The following is a 20,257-nucleotide window of genomic DNA, read 5'->3' on the forward strand; positions in this document are numbered from 1 at the left end:
CGCTTCTTCCTTACAAAGGTTTCCTGTGTCCTGGAATCTCTGTACATACGTGACTATCACTGGGACACTCGTACAAATACCACTATAGTTCTCTGAAATGGAACCAATAAATTATGTTGTATTTACGGATCCCATTGCTGGATGTCTTGTGATTACTCGCTCGTCAGAGCCTTTCTCTCAGCAAAACAAACCCGATGTGTTTGGACTCCTCAGGAAGCACTGGGGAGCCGGTTCCTGCAGTTCCCAAAGCTCCTGGCTCTGCTGCCCGGAGGTTTCATTCCTCCTGCTGTCACTTCCCCAGGTCTGGGCTGCTCCGAGCCCCACGCGTGTTCCCAGGGCTGTGGGGCAGAGCAGGCGGGTGCTGGAGCTCAGCCACTGGGCCAGGCTTGTCCTGACTTGTCTCTGCAGTGGCCCTGGACCCAGCGGCTGAGCTGTTCTGTTCTGTTCTGTTCTGTTCTGTTCTGTTCTGTTCTCCCGGCTCTAACACCTGGCTGTCTGTGAGCCTGGGGGTGAATTTGAGCTCCCCAGCATGTTCCAAAGAGCCCTGGGCAGAGCTCTCGTGGTCAAAGCTCTGCATTCAGGGTCTGCAGGTGATGTTCCTGCCCAGAAGAGGAGTTCAGGGGCTCCACAGCCGCTGCTCCTGCCTGTACCAGCCAACCCGGGCTGGGGCTCCGGGATTCTGTGACTGGCTCCTCTGTGACCCCTCAGTGCAGGGTTTGCATCCTGAAAGTAAAGGCAAACCCAAACGGAGCTGAGGTCCTAAAGCTCCCCCACACCCAGGCAGGGAGAGCGGCTCCGTGCTCGGGAGCAGCCGTGACCCCGCTCCAGCCGCAGCGCAGGGGCTGATCCCATCTGTGCCGTTGGGACGGGGTCAGCCCCGCAGAGGGGAGGCTGCGGAGCCCTGGGCACCGCGCTCAGCCCGGCCCTGCGGTGCGGGACATGGGCAAATGTGCTCCCTATGGGGCTCTGAAGCACTCGGTGACCCCTCGGTCTGCGCCCAGGGAGCACCCGGGGGATGCAGGGACCGACGGGTCCGGGCGCAGCGGAACCGGCTCGGCCGGTGCCTGCAGCTCGGGGAGAGTCAACACAAAGGCCCCGCGCAGGGCGGCGAGCGCAGGGAGCAGGAGGCACAAGCGGAGAAAGGAGGGAGGGTTCTGCAAAGCCGCCCGGGCAAGGTCCTCACCGCTGCGCCCTGCTCGGCAGCAGCACCTCCAGCCCCAGCGGCGCTTCCCCCTGAAGGTGCTCTTATAGAACCAGAGAATCAGGGAATGGGTTGGGGTGAAGGGACCTTAAAACTCCTCCAGCTCCAACCCCTGCCATGGGCAAGGACCCCTTCCACTGGAGCAGCTTGCTCCAAGCACCCCATCAGCGCCTGTGCCCACCCCTCCTCGGTCTGTGGCCATGTCCCACCACTGCCCCCAGCACAAGCTCTGCCCTGAGGGTCCTTGGTGGGGTAAGCCCCGAGATGTGGCTGCAAAGCCGGAGCTGGGAAACCCACACGGGTTTTGCCTCGGGCCCTTCCCTGCAGCAGACGGGGAGTGAGGGATTGGAGCCACATCCCTGGGGATGCCCTGCAGGGGGGGGGGGCAGCACTGGGGCTCCTGGGGTGCTGCAGCCCCAAGACCCTGCCCGCTGCAGGGTCAGAGCTGCCCCAGTGCCATGGGGCTGCCCAAACCCCCCCGGGGCAAGGAGGGAGGTTGGGGAACCCCGGGCACAGGAGCCAGCGCGGGCGGGTGCCCACATGAGCCTTGGACGTGTGTGAGGGTGTCCCGCGTGTCCGTGTGCCCCCGGCAGCAGAACCAAGCCAAGGCTCCGGGCTCTGCCTGGCAGGAAATCCCAGGGCTTGGGGAGGTGCTGCCATGGGCGATGGAGCCGGGGCTCAGGCGCAGGGGAGCCCGGGACAGAGCACACGGGAAAGGATTTGTGGCGGTTTCCTCCCTTCCAGCCAGGGGGAAGCCCTGCACACCCCATGGGCAGCCCCGGTCCCACTGCTCCTGCCTGCGAGGGCCGCCCCATGTCCCGCGGTGCCTTTGGCCCCGTGGCCTCCATCCCGGCTCCCGCTCCCCCTCCAACAATAGCGGCCTTCCGGCACGGCCCCGCTCCCTTTCCTGTTTGCCCGCAGCCGGTGCCGCTGTGAGGGGCTCCACCGGCTCTCGGAGACCCCGTCCTGGGGCACCCCTGGCGCAGGCACTGGTGATGCTGCGGGGACAGGAGCCCCCTGTGCGGGTTCCACAGAGGGTTTCCTGCCCGCAGCCCTCGGGATGTGATCGGACATCGGGGCCCTCCCATTGCCCCTCCACAGGGAGGCCTGGGGGAGACTGAGCTGAGCTCTTAGGCAGAAGCTCTTCCCTGTGAGGGTGCTGAGGCGCTGGCACAGGGTGCCCAGAGAAGCTGTGGCTGCCCCATCCCTGGCAGTGCTCAAGGCCAGGTTGGACACAGGGGCTTGGAGCAAGCTGCTCCAGTGGAAGGGGTCCCTGCCGGTGGCTCTGGGTGAGCTTTCAGGTCCCTTCCAACCCAAACCTTTCCATGATTCCATGGTTTTATGAAAGCAGCCACGGGTGGGCTCCAAGGGGGATTCTTGCTGGACCCTGCATGCACCAAACTGTGCAGGAGGGGGAGAGCCCCACACATGGGACAGCACCAGCACGATCATGTGTGTGTGTGCACATGTGCATGTGTGCATGTGCATGCGTGTGCGAGCCACCCCTAGAGCAACCGCATGACCCTGCAGCAACACACCTGGAGTGGCTGCACCTGCATGTGTGTGCACACATGTGCTGCCTGCACACGCATGTTGGGCACCTCCTGCCTCCTGCTTTGCCCTCGCACACGTGTGTGTGTTTGTGCTCTTGTGAATGCATGGCGAGTACACGGATGCTCGCTCCCTGCTCCCCCAGCCTGAGACCCAGTGCTCTCACCATGCCTGGCTGCAATGAGCATGCAGTGAGCATGCAGTGAGCGTGCATTGAGCATGCAGAGCATGCAGCAGCACACAGGGAGCGTGCGCCTGGCGTTCACCAAACACACAAAGGTCATGCATGGCCACATGCAGCAGGCATGCCCCAGACATGCAGGTGCCATGACACAGAGCACACGCGTTGCACACACAGTGCGCACAAAGCACACACGCAGTGAGCACACAGCACACATGCAGTGAACACACAGCACACACACAGTGAGCACATGCATTGCACACACAGTGAGCACACAGCACACACGCAGTGAGCACACAGCACACACGCAGTGAGCACACAGCACACACAGTGAGCACACAGCACACACGCAGTGAGCACACAGCACACGCAGTGAGCACACAGCACACACGCAGTGAGCACACAGCACACACAGTGAGCACACGCATTGCACACGCAGTGAGCACACAGCACACACGCAGTGAGCCCACAGCACACATGCAGTGAGCACACACACTGCACACACAGTGCGCACACAGCACACACACAGTGAGCACACAGCACACACGCAGTGAGCACACAGCACACACGCAGTGAGCACACAGCACACACGCAGTGAGCACACAGCACACGCAGTGAGCACACAGCACACATGCAGTGAGCACACGCATTGCACACGCAGTGAGCACACACACACACACATACACACACACACGCGCGCGCACACGCAGTGAGCACACAGCACACGCAGTGAGCACACAGCACACAGGCAGTGAGTACACAGCACACACACAGTGAGCACACAGCACACACGCAGTGAGCACACAGCACACACGCAGTGAGCACACAGCACACACGCAGTGAGCACACAGCACACACGCAGTGAGCACACAGCACACACACAGTGAGCACACAGCACACACGCAGTGAGCACACAGCGCACACGCAGTGAGCACACAGCACACACACAGTGCGCACACAGCACACACGCAGTGAGCACACAGCACACACGCAGTGAGCACACAGCACACACGCAGTGAGCACACAGCACACACGCAGTGAGCACACAGCACACACGCAGTGAGCACACAGCACACACGCAGTGAGCACACATCACACACGCAGTGAGCACACAGCGCACACGCAGTGAGCACACAGCACACGCAGTGAGCACACAGCACACAGGCAGTGAGTACACGCATTGCACACGCAGTGAGTGCTCCAGCACCCGTGTGATGCCGAGGACCCGCAGGCTGGGCAAGCTCTTGGCCACCCCTCGCTGTCCGTGCTGCACCCCTGGGTCTCCCCCGGGGGCTGCGGGTGCCAGCGCTGCCGCCCTGTCATTACCGTGCTGACCTACATGGCAGCGTGCGCAATTTGGGAGGCATCCGGATGCTCCGCAGTCACCCCCAGGGGCCAGCGCGCCCCGCGGCACCGTCCCTGTCCCTTCTCCATCCCCTGCCCATGGCAGCCAAACCCCTGCCACCCCCCGGCCCCCCATCTCTGCTCACTGGGGAGGCCTCAGCAGCAGCGCTGGTGAAGAGAGCTCCAGGCTGCCCGGATGCTCCTGAGCGAGCGCCAGGGCCTGGAAGAGCAGGAATTTGGTTGGATTCGGATGGGATTGGGTGCGTGGGAAGCGGGTTTGGGACCCCCCTGCGGTGTGGGGGTGTGTGTGTGCCCCCCCCCCCCAGCAATGGCTCTGTGGGGCTGTGAGTCCTGCCCTGGCACATCCCCAAAGCGGGGGGCAGGAGCAGTTGGGGGGCAGCTGGGGGGGGGGGGGGGGCTGTGACGTGAGGCGCAGTCAGCGCCTGCGACGGCGCCGGGGCCGCAGCCAATGCGCGGCGCGGGCGGTGAAGTCATGGACCGCGGTGCCGCCGCCATTGGCCCTGCTCAGCGCCAGGAGCGCGCCTGTGCTCGGCCCCGCTGGCGTCACGCGAGGTGGGGGGGACTCGGGGTGAGCCCGCAATGGGGGGGCCCTGTCCATGGTGCCCCCCCCCACCATTGCCACCAGCGCTGGGTGCATCCCACAGGGGCTGAGGGACGTGACCCTGCGTCCTGCTGCCCCCCCCCCCATCATTGGGGCGGGCCTGGACGTGGGGCTGAGCACGGCCCCACTCGTGCCATGTTTGGGATGGGGGGGTCAAGGCTGCCCCCCCCCGCCCTGAGCCTCAGGGGCACAGAAAGTGAACACGGAGCCGCAGTGTCCTTGTCCCTGCGTGCAGGGGGGTCCCCAAGGGGGGTCCCTGGGGACAGTGGGGGGGTGTCCAGGGGTGCCCACGTCCCTGTGCTGGGGGGGGTGGTTGGGGTGCCTGGGGGATGTTATTGCCCCCTGGTGCAGGGGGGGTGATGGGTGCCCCTGTCCCTGTGTGCAGTGCATGGGGGTGATGGGTGCCCCTGTGTGCAGTGCAGGGGCGTGATGGGTGCCCCTGTCCCTGTGTGCAGTGCGGGGGAGATGACCTATCCCTGTGTGCAGTGCAGGGGGGGTGCCCCTATCCCTGTGTGCAGTGCAGGGGGGGTGCCCCTGTCCCTGTGTGCGGTGCAGGGGGGTGCCCCTATCCTTGTGTGCGGTGCGGAGGAGATGCCCTATCCCTGTGTGCAGTGCAGGGGGGTGCCCCTATCCCTGTGTGCAGTGCAGGGGGGGTGCCCCTGTCCCTGTGTGCGGTGCAGGGGGGTGCCCCTATCCTTGTGTGCGGTGCGAGGGGGGTAGCCCCTGTGTGCAGTGCAGTGGGGGTGCCCCTATCCCTGTGTGCAGTGCAGGGGGGTGCCCCTATCCCTGTGTGCGGTGCAGGGGGGGTGTCCGGGGGGTGCCCCTGTCTCTGACCGCAGCACAGGGGGGCAGGAACAGGCTGGTCCCTGGACAGGGGGAGCCCCAGTGCAGCGCGGGGGTGCGCGGCTCAGTACGGGAGGGGTCGGGGGTGCTCGAGTCCCCGCTGGGTGCTCACGTTCCCGCTGAGGGGCCCGGGGGGGGTGTTCGTGTCCCCGATGGAGGCCCGGGGGATGTCCCCTTCCCGGGGCGGGCCGGGGCGGGCCGCGGCCGCCTCTATAAAGGCGTCGGGGGGCGGGAGCCGCGCGTCCCCTCCTGGCGGCGGCGCGGAGCGGAGCGGAGCGGGCGGCGGTGCGGGCTGGGCCGGGCCGCGGTACCGGGACCGGCGGGGACCGGGGGCTCGGTGCGGGGCCGCAGCCGCTTGACCGCGCTCCCCTCCCGCAGGTCTCGGCCTCCCCCCCCCCCGGGCTCCCTCCGCCTCCCTCCCCCCCCTGCCCGGTTTTTTCCCACCCCCCTCCCCCCTTTTCTCCCCGCAACGCCGCCCCCCGCTCCCCCCCCCCGCAGCAAGATGGTGCAGAAGAAATCGGAGATCCCGGGTTTCCACCGCTCCTTCAAGGTAAGGGGCTCCCCCCCCCCACACACACCGGGGGGGCTCCGTGGCCGGGCTGCGGGGGCCGCATCCTGCGCCTGCAGCGCTGCAGCCACTGCATGGCGGGGGGGGGGGGGCGTTAGCGAGACCCCCCCGACCGGGGGAAGCAGCGGGACCCCCCCCTGCCCCGGGGGTCAGGGCTGCATCGCAGCCACCCCGACCCCTGTGTGCCCCGCGCGGGTGCTGGGTGCTGCAGGCCCCATAGGGCCCCGCCGTGGGGTACGTGGGGGCTGCGCTGCCGGGAGCTGCCCCCGTTCACCCCATTCTGGAAGCGGGGTGCGGGCCGGGGGGGTGCCGGGACCTGTTGTGTGAGGGCCAGGGCCTGGCAGCCCGGGCCTGGGCTGCGGCTGCAGCCGGCAGGGGGGGGGGGAGCCGGGGTCACCCCGACCCCTGTGCCCCCCTCGGGGGGGTCTGTGCGGGGCTGGCCCCGCTCCCCGAGCGCTCGCTCCCGTCCCGGCTCTTGGGATCTTTGTTCGGGTTTGGCTCCGAGGGATGCTGGGAGCGCCCCCCGAGCCCGGCTCCTCGGAGCTGCGGCCTCAAACTGCGCTCAGGGCCCCAGGCCGGGGCTTGGCTCTGTCCGCGCTGCCCCCCCCCGCCCTTTGGGGATGGGGACGGGGTTGGGGGCACCTCTGTGGGGATGGGGCCGGTGCTCAGCGGCCGCCCCGCACCTCCCATCCCCCAAACCTTTTGTGTCGCTGCTGCAGGAGCTGCAGGGCCCTGGGCCCCCCCTTTTTTCCCTCCCAGCTCCCCCGAGCCCCCCCCCCGGTGCTCCCGGAGGGCCTCATCCTGCCCGTGCTGCAGGGCCCTGGGGGGGGGGTACCCGAAGGGCGATGCTGTGCGCTGTGAATCCAGGGGGTTCTTGAGGGGGGGGGGGGAGTTGGCAAAGGGCCGGGCAGGAGCGTTCTGCCCCCAAGGTGATGCTCGATGGGGGGGGGGGTGCGGTGGGGCCCCCCGAGAGCCGCCCCGCTGTAAACAGGCACTTGTGGCCGGGCTTGGCTGGGGCTGGCGGCCGGCCTGGGCACCGGGGCACCGGGGCGGGTTTGGGAACGCGGCCGGGAGCTGCCTCCTCCACCCAAACACATTGCGTAACCTGGGGAGGATGGGAGCACCCCCCGGTGCTGCTCTGCCCCGTGCGGGGTCCCCCTGTGCTCTGGGGGGTGCTGGGACCAGAGCCCCCGGTCCCAAGCCCATCGCGGACCCTGGGAGCGGGGAGGGTTTGGGGTCGGGACGGATCCTGCTGGTCCCGGCTGTGTCACAGCCTGATGGGCACTGCACTCACTGGAGCGGGGTGAGCGGGCTCCAGCCCACCGTGACCTTGCAGGGAGCAGGGAGGACAGAGCACGGCGGCTCTGAGCCCATCCTGCCCCGGTGGCTTTTCCCCCCCCTCCTCGCTGTAGTTAGGTCTGGGTGGAGAATTGGGGCTGGGTTGGTGCGGGCGGCCCCGATCCCTCTCCTCACCCCCGTGTGCGGGCAGGACCCAGCACTGTCCCCATCAGGAGATGTGGTCAGACCTTTCCTCCTCCTCCTCCGGCTGTGCTGTGTGCCTCCAGCAGCACCATGCCCTGGTGGCGCACAGCACCCCACACCGATGGGGCGCCCCCCAGGCTCCATGGGCTCAGCACTGGTGGTGATGGATCCAGCGGCTCTGCCATCTCACTCCTGTTCTTCCCCCCTTAAACCCAGGGACAAAACCCCTTTGACCTGGAGTTCGACCAATCCAACCACCTGGAGCCTGTCTTCAACTTCGAGTGCCCGCCCCGTCCCGGTGAGCTCCGGGTGCCCTCCCGGCATCTCCTTGGCTCTTGAAGCTCCCTGGAGGGTTTTGGGGTGCCGCGGGGTGGCCGGGGCTGACTCACAGCGGTGGCTTTGCTCCGGCCCAGACATGCCTTCGAGTCAGCCCATCGATATCCCTGACGCCAAGAAAAGGAACAAGAAGAAGAAGCGCTGCAGAGCAACCGACAGCTTCTCGGGCAGGTTCGAAGGTGAGCGGGGAAGGGCTGGAGCCCTCCTGGTGCCCCCGCTTGGGGGGCAGTGGAGGTGCCCGGTGCTGCTGTGGGGCCGGGAGCTCAGGCAGCCTCTCCCCTGCCAGATGTTTACCAGCTGCAGGAGGAGGTGCTGGGAGAAGGGGCCCACGCCAGAGTCCAGTCCTGTGTGAACCTCATCACCAACAAGGAGTACGCGGTGAAGGTAAAGCTCTGCTGCTGGGGGCCGCACACCCGGCTCCCTCCCACCCCCTGCCTCAGTTTCCCTTCCCACCCACCTGCAAGCACCCGGTGCTGGCGCAGGACATGGGCTGGAGCGGTGGGGATGGGGCCGGGCTGGTGGCACCTCGGTCACCCCCTTGGCCACGCTCCTATCTGTGAGGCAGGAGGTGAAGTCAATGCCCGTGGCACATGGGGAGACTCGGGGCAAGCAGGGGTGGATGGTGCTGGCGGGGAGGCCGCCCCTCTGCCCCTGCGGGCTTGTGGCTGCTGCAGGAGTGCCCCGGCTGCGTTTGGGGTCAGGGGATGCTGGGCCCAGGGCCCTGCACCCCACAGGCTCCCAGCCCCGGTGCGAGGAGCTGGGATGGGCTCTGTGTCAAAAGGCAGCCGAATCCAAGGGGATTGTGGCTTTGCCCATGGCCCTGGGGAGCCTTTGGGTGCCCCCGTGGGGAAACTGAGGCAGCAGGGAGGGCTGCACGGCAGCACCCGGCTTTTCCTCTCTGAGGCCGTGTGTGGGCACCCCCTGCCCACCCCATGGCGCATCCAGCACCCGCTGGGGCGCAGGGCCCTGCTCCAGCACCATGGCTCAGCGCCGGGCAGCGTCACATGGACCTCGGCTTGGCTGTGGCCCGGGAGGGAGCGGCTTGGCAGGAGCAGGGAACAGCCTGTTCTGCTGCCTTAACCCCTTCGGGCAGCCCCTGCCTGCCTCAGCCGGCCCCAGCGCCGGCTCCATGGCTGCCGTGACGGGGTTACCGGGCTCAGCATCGGTGCCGCTCCCTGAGCATCCCCCTGTTTGCCTTTCAGATCATAGAGAAGCGCCTGGGACACATCCGCAGCAGGGTCTTCAGGGAGGTGGAGATGCTGTATCAGTGCCAGGGACACAGGTACCGTGGGACCGAGGCACCCTTGGCCTTGGGAGCATCTCGGGGGGACATGAAGTGGTTTTGCCATGACAACGGGGGCTGAGGCAGCCAAACTGGAGCTGAGCTGAGCACGGCCACAGTCTCGCTGAGCAGGGCGAGCGAGCCAGGAGGGTCTGCGAGCAATTAGGGAGCAGAGCTGGGCTCCCAGAGTCCCTCTCCCCCCTGGAACGGAGCCGGGGCCCCAACCAGTGTGGTTTCAATCACTGGAAACCTGGTTTTGTTCCACGTCCTCACCCAGGACCCGCTCTATGGGGATGCAGTGGGTTCAGGGGGGCTGCTGGGCTGATGTCATTGATCCCTGCAGGAACGTCCTGGAGCTGATCGAGTTCTTTGAGGAAGAGGAGAGGTTTTACCTGGTGTTCGAGAAGATGAGAGGAGGTGAGCGTGGGGCTGGGGTTGGCGTTAGGGTTGGGGTTGGGGTTAGCAGCAGGACCCCCCCCCGAGCCCTGCTCTGTTCTCACCTGCCCGCAGGCTCCATCCTGACCCACATCCACCGGAGGCGCCACTTCAACGAGCTGGAGGCCAGCGTGGTGGTGCGGGACATCGCCAGCGCCCTGCACTTTCTGCACAACAAGGGTGAGCTGGGCCCCCCCCTGCATCCATCCCCGCATCCTCCTGCCCAGGGGCTACCGCTGGCCCTGGGCGCGCAGGGTCAGGCCCAGCCGCATCACGAGGAGCTTGGTGCCGAGCCTGTTCCTCCGGTTCAGCTGGGACTCGGGGCCAGCAGCGATCCCTGCCCTTTGCCACGGTGCAGGCAGTGATTTGGGGTGGGGAGGGAGGGCTCCCAGTGCCACCCCCAGGCCTTTCAGTGGGGGGGGGGGCTGGATTTTTGCCCTCATCCTCTCTTTATTCCCTGCAGGAATTGCACACAGGGATCTAAAACCGGAAAATATCCTGTGTGAGAGCCTGGACCATGTGAGTGGGGAGCGGGGAGTGGGTCCCTGGGGGGGGGAGATGCGGTGTGTCCCCATGGGGCATCGCATGGGGGGGGTGTAAAGCATGGCACATCCAGGCGTTAACAGGGGGTGACACGAGGCTGTGGACCCCAGGGGTCACCACTTCTCCTTCCCCCCCCCAAGGTCTCCCCAGTGAAGATCTGTGACTTTGACCTGGGAAGTGGCATCAAACTCAACGGCGACTGCTCCCCCATCTCCACCCCGGAGCTGCTCACCCCGGTAAGCACAGCGCAGGGAGGGCATTGTCAGTGGTCCCGGGGGCCCCCCCCAACAGATACCCCATAGGTCCTAGGGCACCCCCCCAGGTACCCCCATGCTGCTCATGCAGCCCCCCCCATCCCATCCCATTGCTCTGGGGGCTGAGGCTCCGTGTCCCGCCCCCCCCGCGGTGCCGAGCTGCGGTTGCATAATGCGGGGGGGGGACCGGGGGGGCTGGCGCAGAGCCCGGGCTGCTGCGAGCCCTTAGCAACAGCCAGGGCCCCGTGGCTGCGCCGAGGCTGCTGCAGGGAGAAGTGGGTCAGGAGAGGGGCCGGGGCTGCCGCTGGGACTGCCGGGTAGTGGGGGACAGGGGGCTCCCCACACACACACCGGGGGGTGCTGCCTGCTTGCAATGCATTGTGGGCACCCCAAAGCTTGTGGGGTGACCCCTGTGCTGCACAGATCTGTGCGGGGGCACTGAGCCTGTGCCCATCCATCCCATGCTCCCCACCAGCACCACTGCAGAAATCCCCGCTCTCCTTATCTCCAGCAGCAGGGATGCCCCCCTGCAGGGTGCTGCCCTGCACCCCGGTGTTTTTGGGGTGCACAACGGCAGAGGTGGGGGCCAAAACACACTGCCCCCCCCCTTTATTCCTTCTCCTTTACCCTCCTTTTGGGGCAGGCTCTGCATCCCGGAGGTGCCCCCGGTTCCCCCGTTCTCAACAAGGGCTGGGGCGCAGCACCCTGGTCCCTGCAGGGTTAAGCCTGGCGCTGGGTGCTGTTGGGCTGTGTTTGTGTTTTGTCTCTCGTGGTGGCATCAGCTGCTGGGGCCTCTCTCGCTCTGTGACAGCCCCTGATTATCTGCTGGCTGCAGCTTGCTGCTCCCCTGGTCACGAGGCCCCGTGTGGGCTGCGTGCGGGTCAGGCGCGCTGGAAAGCCCCAGAGTCCCTGGAGCGATATGGGAACAGGGCTTGCGTCAGGGTTAACTCCTCCCGCCCCGGATCCCTGCCTGCTCCCCGGGCTTGGGAACAGGCAGAGCAGGCTCATCCCTGCTGCTTCCCAGCCGCTCCCAGGCCATGGGAATGGAACAGGATGGGACCGGATGGGACGGACGCTGCCCCGCTGAGCCGGTTGGGTGGTGCTGGGAGCTGTGGGTCCGGCTTCCCTGGTGCTGCCTGAGGGGGTGCCCAGGAGGAGGGGGTGGGCTCTGCTCCCAGGGAACAAGGGATGGGACAAGAGGAACCGGCCTCAAGCTGCACCAGGGCAGGTTTAGATGGAGCTGAGGAACAATTCCTGCCCCAGAGGGTGCTCAGGCATTGGAACAGGCTGCCCAGGGCAGGGCTGCAGGCACCGGCCCTGCAAGGGTTCACACCCCCTCAGTGCCATGGGTTAGGGGCGGCCTTGGCACTGCTGGGAGCAGTTGGACTGGATGCTCTTAAAGGGCTTTTCCAAAACAGCTGATTCTGTGATTGAGGCTTTTTTGGGGTGGCAGCCTCACTGTTGGGTGACCCCCAGTGGGGGCAGGTCTGTGGTGGGGAACCCACCAGTGGTGCCTTGCCCTGCACCCTGGGTTTGCACCCTCATTTCAGGGGGTGCAGCCCCATAGCTCCGGCGGGATTCCCCCTCCAGTTCCCCATCCTTTGGGACCCCCGTGCTGGGGCTCACTCCCACCTCTCCCCCAGTGTGGCTCTGCCGAGTACATGGCCCCAGAAGTGGTGGAAGCCTTCAACGAGGAGGCGTCCATCTACGACAAGCGCTGCGACCTGTGGAGCCTGGGGGTCATCCTGTACATCATGCTGAGCGGGTACCCCCCCTTCGTGGGTCACTGCGGCTCCGACTGCGGCTGGGACCGGGGCGAGGCGTGCCACACGTGCCAGGTACACGGAGCACCGCGGCAGCGCCTGCACTCAGCTCCCCTTCGGCTCCAGCGCTCCCAGTTCAGCCCCTTCTCCCTCTCCCCTCTCCCCCAGAACATGCTCTTCGAAAGCATCCAGGAGGGGAAGTACGAGTTCCCCGACAAGGACTGGGCGCACATCTCCTTCGGAGCCAAAGATCTCATTTCCAAGCTGTTGGTGAGAGATGCCAAGAAGCGGCTCAGCGCAGCCCAGGTCCTGGAGCACCCCTGGGTGCAGGGGGTGAGTGCTGCTGCCCCCCATCTCTGCTCCCCAAAGCTGGGGTGGGGTTCACCCTCCTATGGGGTGCCCGGCTCTGACCGGCTGTGTTTCCTTGCAGTGCGCCCCGGATAACACCCTGCCGACCCCCATCATCCTGCAGAGGTGAGCATCCTGCAGGGTGGCCCTGGGATGGGGGGGCACATCCCAGCCCCCCAAATCCTGCCCCCTTTCCCCAGTTGCTGCTTTTTTGGGGGGGGGGGGCTCTGTCATAGCTCTGGGCAGCGGTTGCAGTGTGTGATTCGGGTTTAAGCCATGTTGGTGCCTGACCGGCCTGAGTGCAGAGAGGGACACCCCAGTGTTTGCCCCCCATTCCCCCCCTGAGCCCCTGCCTCCCCGCAGGAACAGCAGTGCCAAAGAGCTCACCTCCTTTGCTGCCGAGGCCATGGCCGTCAATCGCCAGCTGACGCGGCGCGATGAGGATGAGGAGGATGAGGCGGAGGAGGAAGCACGACCCATCATCATCAAAGCTACCTCACGGGCCATGCAGCTCTCCCCCCCCTCCGAGTCCAAGCTGGCCAAGCGGCGGCAGAAGAGCAGCCTGGCCAAGGCAGTGGCCACCGGGCAGCACCTCGTGGCCCCACTGGTCCTGGTGGCCGACCAAGCCTGAGCTGTGGCCCGCAGACCTGCTGTACCCGCTGTTGTCCCCCTCCTCCTCCTTTGTTCTTCCCCCCCTTTCCCCCCCCCCGAGCCCCACTGTTTCTGGCTGGTGGCAAGATCAGGACTCGTCCCTGTGGCTGGTTTCCAAGGCTGTGCTGATCTTGTAGGTCGGGGCGGGAGGGGTTCTTCAAGATGTTCTTCTTGTGCTAAGGTATTGAATGGAGCAGGAGGCTGCTGCACCCAGGGCCCGCTCAAGGACACCCGACAGACACACGGACCTTTTGTTTCCTGACTCTTGGCTTCTCCGCTGACATCCCCCCCCCGTCCCCATCCCGACACCAAAGGACTCTTTGTACCCGACCATCTCGGCTCCTTTCCTACTGTGAACAAAAGACCCTCGCTCGCCTTTGCAACAGCAGCGGTTGGGCAGGAGCCTCCTCCCTCCCCTCGGAGCTGCAGGGCTTCCCCCTGTGTCGGGGCAGATCCCCCAGGACCCCCACCCTGGGTGCTGGGAGCCCCCCACGCCGTGCTCCGGGGGGATGTGATGGGTGCTGTGCAGGGAACTGCTTGGGCCGGGGGGAGATGGTGCCAGCGAGGGAGCAGCTCCGCATCCCCCCGAGCCACCCTCTCTGCTCAGCAGCCTGCTTCCAGAATAAGCTATTCCCCCCTTTGTCCTTCCTTCTCCCCTTCAGTTCTTGTTGGTTTTAAACTGCTAAGCTGTGCTTCTCTACAGGGCACAGGGAATTGTCTTCCTTTGCTCCCGTGCTCTGGATGGTGGCTCCTGGGGGTAAGGTCAGAGCCAGGGGGATGCGCAAGCATTGGGCCATGCTCTTGTGCTGGGGTGGGTGTTGTATCCCTGGTTCTGGAAGGGCTGCTTGCCAGTGGATGTGCTCTTAGGGAGGTGCAGAGGGAATGAGGTCTGCAGGGTGGCTGGAGCAGCCCCTCTGGGCATAGCAGATGCTCCACAGAAAGCAAAGGACACCCTTTAAAGGGCTTCGGGCTGGCCCTGAGGCTGCTGTTGCAGGATGGGCTGGGGGTGCTGAGCACCCCAAGGTGCTGTGCTTGTGGGGTGAGCGGCTGAGCTGGCGGCAGCACCCATGGGCTACAGAGTAGGGTGCAGCCAGGGAGAGCTTGGGATGTGGGGCTGGAGGGTTTGGGGTCGGCAGCAGTAGCAGGGCAGTGCAGGGTGTGATGGGTGGCCAGGGAGAGCTGAGCATGTTGATGCATGTGCATGTGTCCACGTGTCCGTGTTCATGTGTGTCCACATGTCCGTGTTCATGTGTGTCCACACGTCTGCATGCATGGCGCTGCCCTTTGCTCAGAGCTTTGGGCAAGGAGGGAACGCAGCACTTGGGATGCTGCATTAGGGCAAGGCCCTTGGCTGGTTGCTGCTGCGTGGGGCTGGATCAGGTCCAGCTCTTCCAGGCACCCCCTGCACCAGACCCGCTCCCCAGCACAGCTCGTGCCACCATCCCCATGTCCCCTTCATCGGGAACCTCCTTTCCCTTCCCATCCACTGCTTTGAGCTTTATACCTTGCAAAAGCAGCCTCAGTCCCTTGTGTGCACAGGTGGAGGCTTTGGGAGCTTGCTTTGGGGTCTTCAGCTGAGGACAGTCACTGTCTCCCGAGGGGGAAAGTTCTCCTTTTGATTTTAAAACTGCTGACAGCAATACTATGCAATATATGTTGGTTTTGTTTCAGGGAGGTGTGTGTGAGTTACCGTGGGAGATGATGATCGGGGTCTTGATGAAGTTTGGGCCAGGGACTTCTCTTCTTGCCCTTCCACTGAGTGGCATCTGTGGGTCAGGGAGGGTGGGTTTTCCCCTCTCCATCCCCCCCAAAAACTGCCTCCCACTTGCTATCTCCTCTCTCCCCGCCCTGGTCCACACTGTGCGGGGTGGTGGTGAGGGGACACCCCCTCCGGCACCGGGATGCCCTGGAGAGGCCTCCTTTAAAGCAAGACAAAACAAAATCCATCTTGATTGTACATGACTTTTTTTTTTTTAGAGCTTATTTTGTTTTATCAGTTGTAGATAATTCCTCGTTGTCTTATATTAAGAAATACTTGAACGCTGTACAGTGTGCGATGCCTCGAGCTGGGGGTGTGGAAGCTGTCGGTGGTGCTGCACGCCGCAGCCTGGGTTCTTCTTGCTTTTAAACCTCCCCATGGGAAGGGGATGGCAGGGGGGTGGCTATAAGATCTGTGTTGTTTGTTCCTGCCACCCCCCCCTCCCCATGCCTTTGTTGGCAAACTGAGCTTCCCCCTCTTCCCATGTGAGGATCCTTTTAGATCTATGTATGCACCCACTGTTCCGAAGGCTGGTGAGCGGCCTGGGTGACCCGTGCGTGTGGGAGCTTGTCCCCATGGGTGTTCTGCTGGTGTGATGGCATTGAGGGGATGGACATCCCGGGAGCATCGAGCTCCTCACCGGTTGCTCAGCCCCGGGTTTGGTGCCGTGTTTTGGCTCAGGGGTCAGGTTGGTGATGGAGCCTGGTGTCCATGGAGGCCAGGATGTGAGCTCTGCTCTGTGTGTGTATGGAGCACCTGAAATGCCTCTAGAGCCAGGGGATGGGCTCTGAAACACCTCTGTGCACCCATGGGTGCCCCGCACCGTTGGCGAGATGCTTGTGCCAGGGCCGGACATCCCCTCCCTGCCACCAGCACCTCTCAAGGGGGGATGCTTCCAGACAGATGCTCCCTGACCCGTGGTCCAGCACCAGCTAAATCCCTCTCACCACCACCCTTGTTCCTCCTCTTCCTCTTTCAAAGTCTTCCCCCCCTTTCCCTTCCCCCATAGAGCATCTGTCTTGGAAACCAACTTCAAAAAGATTATTATTATTATTATTATTTCTTTTTTAGGCTGGAAATATTAAGCGTTTTGGCTTCCTCTCCTTCCCCCCCGCCCTTCCTTCAGCCAACTAACTCCACTTAGAACTGGTTAGAAACGTTTACTGTGAAGCTAACTTTGTTTTTATGAGAACAGGAGAAACTTTCTCTACTTTACAATGGAAAAAGACTGCCAAAGCTGGGTTGACAAGAGTCTTGTGAGCGCACTGCTGGTTTGTACAAGAGCGGCCTCTGCTCGGGGGCTGGCTGCGACCTGAAACTGAAACAGGGGCAAAGAAACCCGCAAAAAACCCACAAAAAAATAAAAAACCAAGAAAACAAGGAAAAAAAAAAAAGACAAAACCATAAAACCAAGCACTTTACTGTATGTACCAGGTGACCTGATACAGCTGAATTGAAGTTTTCCTTTATAACAGTTGTTGATTCCAGAATTTTGTATTCTGTTTTGTAAGAATTTAATAAAAATGCATTGACATCTATAGGGTGAGGCTGTGGTTGCTGGGGGTCGCAACATCCATCCCAAGGGCTCTCCCCAGTGCTGTCCTGCGTCTCCACCAGCTCCATCCCAGTGCAGGGCTGGAGCTGCTTGGGATGCCAGGAATGGGGCTGGCAGTGGCTCAGGCCCTGACTCACTTTTCCCAGTGGGGTGGTGCAAGCTGCTGTAGCCCCACAGGGGCACTGCGGGGTCCCAGTGCAGCACTGCTGCTGCCCTGCCACCCTTCCGAGCCCGCTGGGGCCCATTCCCAGCCTACAGCCATGGGGCAGGGTGGGGAGGGGGAAACAAGCAAGAGGAAAGGGGGTGGTGGGATGGGAATGGGACAGGGGGAGTGGGAAGGAGTGGTGATGAGGAGAAGGGTTCCCTGAGCCCCCCTGTGCTTTCTCCGGTGGGCTCAGAAGATGCTGTTGAGGTTTCTTGTCATCTACTTTGATTTCTAAGGTATTTTCTGGGCTGGTGAGTGTTTTCCAGTCCTGTGCCATGGGGGTGCCATCGCTGTGGCTGCAGGGGACACCCTGCCTGGTGCGGCCCTGGCAGCCCCTGCTCCGTGGCACCCCCACTTGTGAGGATGGGGCCGCCCCTGGCTCTGCACATGGGTGAGTGCAGCCCCAAAGTGGCCAAGAAATCCCCCAGATAAATGGTGCAGCTGCTGCCTGCAGCATCTGGACCTGGACAGGGCGGCTCTAGGAGTCTCGGGGCTGCTCCAGACCTTAAAGCTCATCCAGTTCCAACCCCTGCTACTGGAGCAGCTCCAAGCCCCTGTGTCCAACCTGGCCTTGAGCACTGCCAGGGATGGGGCAGCCACAGCTTCTCTGGGCACCCTGTGCCAGCGCCTCAGCACCCTCACAGGGAAGAGCTTCTGCCTAAGAGCTCAGCTCAGTCTCCCCTCGGGCAGGTTCAAGCCATTCCCCTTGCCCTGTCCCTACAGGCCCTTGTCCCAAGCCCCTCTCCAGGTTTCCTGCAGCCCCTTTAGGCACTGGAGCTGCTCTAAGGTCTCCCCTTCAGGAGCCTTCTCTTCTCCAGGCTGCCCCAGCCCAGCTCTCTCAGCCTGGCTCCAGAGCAGAGCTGCTCCAGCCCTCGCAGCATCTCCATGGCCTCCTCTGGCTTCGCTCCACCAGCTCCAGGTCCCCCTTGTGCTGCTGCCCCAGAGCTGGAGCAGGGCTGCAGGGGGGGTTCTCAGAGCTGCTCCATCCAGTCTCCCCCAGCCTGTGTTTATGCTTGGGATTGCCCTGACCCAGGGGCAGGGCCTTGTACTGCCCTTGTTGAGCTTCATGATGTTTGTTCGGCTCTACCTCTCCAGGTTCCCATCCAAGATGCTGTGTGGATGCAGTGAGTCAAAGGCAGCTTTGCTGCAGAGGATGGTTTGGTTTTGAATCTCTATCAGATTGCTTCATACGGTCCCTCTTCCCCCCACCCCTTCTCACACCACACCGAGAAAGCACCTGGTAGTTGGAAACCATCTCAGAGCACGTGCAGAGAAGAGCAGCTCTGAAAATAACCTAGCACAGGGTTAAAATAACCTGCGCTGCTCTGGTGCTGGAGCATCAGCCCAAAATAGGCTCTCCTGCTGGGAGAAGGTGCTATAAATAAGTCTGTGTTGATTTGCATTGAAGAAAAGCCCCACAGCAAGAGCAGCAGCGATGCCACCCATGCTGGCCCGGTGGCACCATGACAGTAAAGGGGCCACTGCAGAGGCACCGGGGTGGCCTGGTTGATGTAGCCGGTCAGTGGGGCTTCGGGTGACGCGGTGGCTTGTTCTGTGCTCAGGATTCTTCTGTTCTTAGGGGGAATGGCTTGAACCTGCCCGAGGGGAGACTGAGCTGAGCTCTTAGGCAGAAGCTCTTCCCTGTGAGGGTGCTGAGGCGCTGGCACAGGGTGCCCAGAGAAGCTGTGGCTGCCCCATCCCTGGCAGTGCTCAAGGCCAGGTTGGACACAGGGGCTTGGAGCAAGCTGCTCCAGTGGAAGGGGTCCCTGCCCGTGGCAGGGGTTGGAGCTGGAGGAGCTTTAAGGTCCCTTCCAACCCAAACCAGGCTGGGATTCTGTGAATTCCCATTAACCTCAGGCTTTGCACAGTGCAAGGAGCTGGGTGCTGGGCACTCCCTGGCAAAGGTAGGGAGTGGCAAATAGAGATCCAAATGGTTGGGTACTCCTGATTGTACCAGCTCTTTTGGCTGATCAGTCATTCCCTGGCAACCTGGAACACAACTGTTAGAACCCACACAGAACTGAGGTCAGGGTGGAAATTCACTGCTGACTAAAGCCACACACCTTATGACCCTATAAATAGTGGTCCCAAGATAGGACCTTTTGAGCTCGTTGTTTACCTGGGCTGTTAGTTCTGCTCAGTGACACTCACCCCTCTGCCTGTTGAGGAATGCTGAGAAAGCTGATGATGTCCTTTGACTCCAGGGAATTGTTTTAACAGGATCCTCTATACAGCATAGAATCAGAGATTAAGACTAAGATTAAAACTGAACCTCAGTACTCAACAGGAGGGTCTCCCTTACTTTGTGCCTGCAGTCTCTGTACCAGTCATCTTTAGCTCAATTTAACCTTGATGTTCCTCACGTAAGAATAGAGTGAACCTCGCCATCGAATTCTTCACTCATACCTTCATCAATCGTATTAGAACTGCTCTTGCTAATGCCTTTGATGGGCACTGAGTGACCCTAAACCACCCATCTGTTCACAACAGACCCAGGGGCAGCACTCCTGGACCTGAAGGACCCGTGTCCCCCTGCCCTGGGATGAGGCTCCAGGCCACCCCTGTCCAACCCAGCGTCCAGCCACCCACTTGGGTGCATGCAGTAGCCTTTAGCTCCCTCTAATGTTTATGGCCCGAATGGAGCACCCGAACAGGACTGAGCAGGGACAGGGCAGGCATTCAGGTACCACTTTTGTGATGCTGAACTGCACGGAAGGAGCTTGGCAAGCAAGGGGGTGTGAGTGTGTGATGTGCCAAGCGAACGGCGTGAAAGACAAAAGGATGTAGTTTTTAACAGAGAATCCATCTGTATTTAATGTTCGGTTGGGACTAAGAAAGATTTCATGGGAAAAGCTGCTCCTCCAAAGGCTTCTCCTCATTCCTGCAGGCACAGAGCAGGTTCCAGAGGGCAGCGGGAGCACAGCCAGCTCTGAACCCCAGGGCTGTGGCTACAAGGAGCTTCCCAACCTCCCCATGGGAAGCGTGAAGATGGCTTTAAGGCCTGAGCAGACAGCAGCCAGCACACAGGGCAGCAGGTACAGCTATCTGATAACATGATACAAAACCAGGCTGGAAGCTCTCCATCGACATTAGTGGCGTAGCACCACCGCTGCAATGTGCCACGGTGGCCACAGCGGCTGCGATCCCTGAGCCCTACAAGCGTCGGGAAGCTTTGAATCGGTATCGAGAGCCTGTCTTTGTGTTCCAAACCATCACGCATGGCAAACAAGGGGCAGAGAGGGCAGCTCCCCGCCGAGCACCTTCGAACCGAGGCCATTCTGCAAAGGAGCTGAACAGAGATCGGGGGAACGGGAAACAGGGACCGGGGAGATGG

At 63.0% G+C, this 20,257-nt stretch overlaps 1 protein-coding gene across 1 annotated transcript; it reads left to right on the forward strand.

Annotated features, from left to right (window-relative positions):
- Nucleotides 1-6,195: 6,195 nt before the first annotated feature.
- On the forward strand, nt 6,196-13,728 carry MKNK2 (MAPK interacting serine/threonine kinase 2). Its single transcript, XM_061356017.1, has 13 exons — nt 6,196-6,292; nt 8,009-8,090; nt 8,206-8,307; nt 8,415-8,512; nt 9,331-9,410; nt 9,754-9,827; nt 9,921-10,025; nt 10,309-10,364; nt 10,529-10,624; nt 12,286-12,480; nt 12,574-12,738; nt 12,836-12,879; nt 13,117-13,728. Exons 1-13 carry the CDS (start codon nt 6,245-6,247, stop codon nt 13,382-13,384), a joined length of 1,413 nt encoding a protein of 470 aa, XP_061212001.1. The 5' UTR covers nt 6,196-6,244; the 3' UTR covers nt 13,385-13,728.
- Nucleotides 13,729-20,257: the final 6,529 nt, after the last annotated feature.

The sequence above is a fragment of the Neopsephotus bourkii genome, unplaced genomic scaffold, assembly GCF_033783945.1.
Source record: "Neopsephotus bourkii isolate Nb327-2 ecotype Australia unplaced genomic scaffold, CSIRO-AGI_Nbou_v1 NB_838, whole genome shotgun sequence".
Taxonomy (NCBI): domain Eukaryota; kingdom Metazoa; phylum Chordata; class Aves; order Psittaciformes; family Psittacidae; genus Neopsephotus; species Neopsephotus bourkii.

What these genes read in the sequence shown, in the direction of transcription:
- MKNK2 (XM_061356017.1), top strand. Translation starts at nt 6,245, where the DNA reads ATGGTGCAGAAGAAATCGGAGATCCCGGGTTTCCACCGCTCCTTCAAG. An exon ending in GTTCGAGAAGATGAGAGGAG is followed by an intron (nt 9,828 to 9,920) that starts GTGAGCGTGGGG and finishes ACCTGCCCGCAG; the next exon opens with GCTCCATCCTGACCCACATC. An exon ending in AGGCGTGCCACACGTGCCAG is followed by an intron (nt 12,481 to 12,573) that starts GTACACGGAGCA and finishes CCTCTCCCCCAG; the next exon opens with AACATGCTCTTCGAAAGCAT.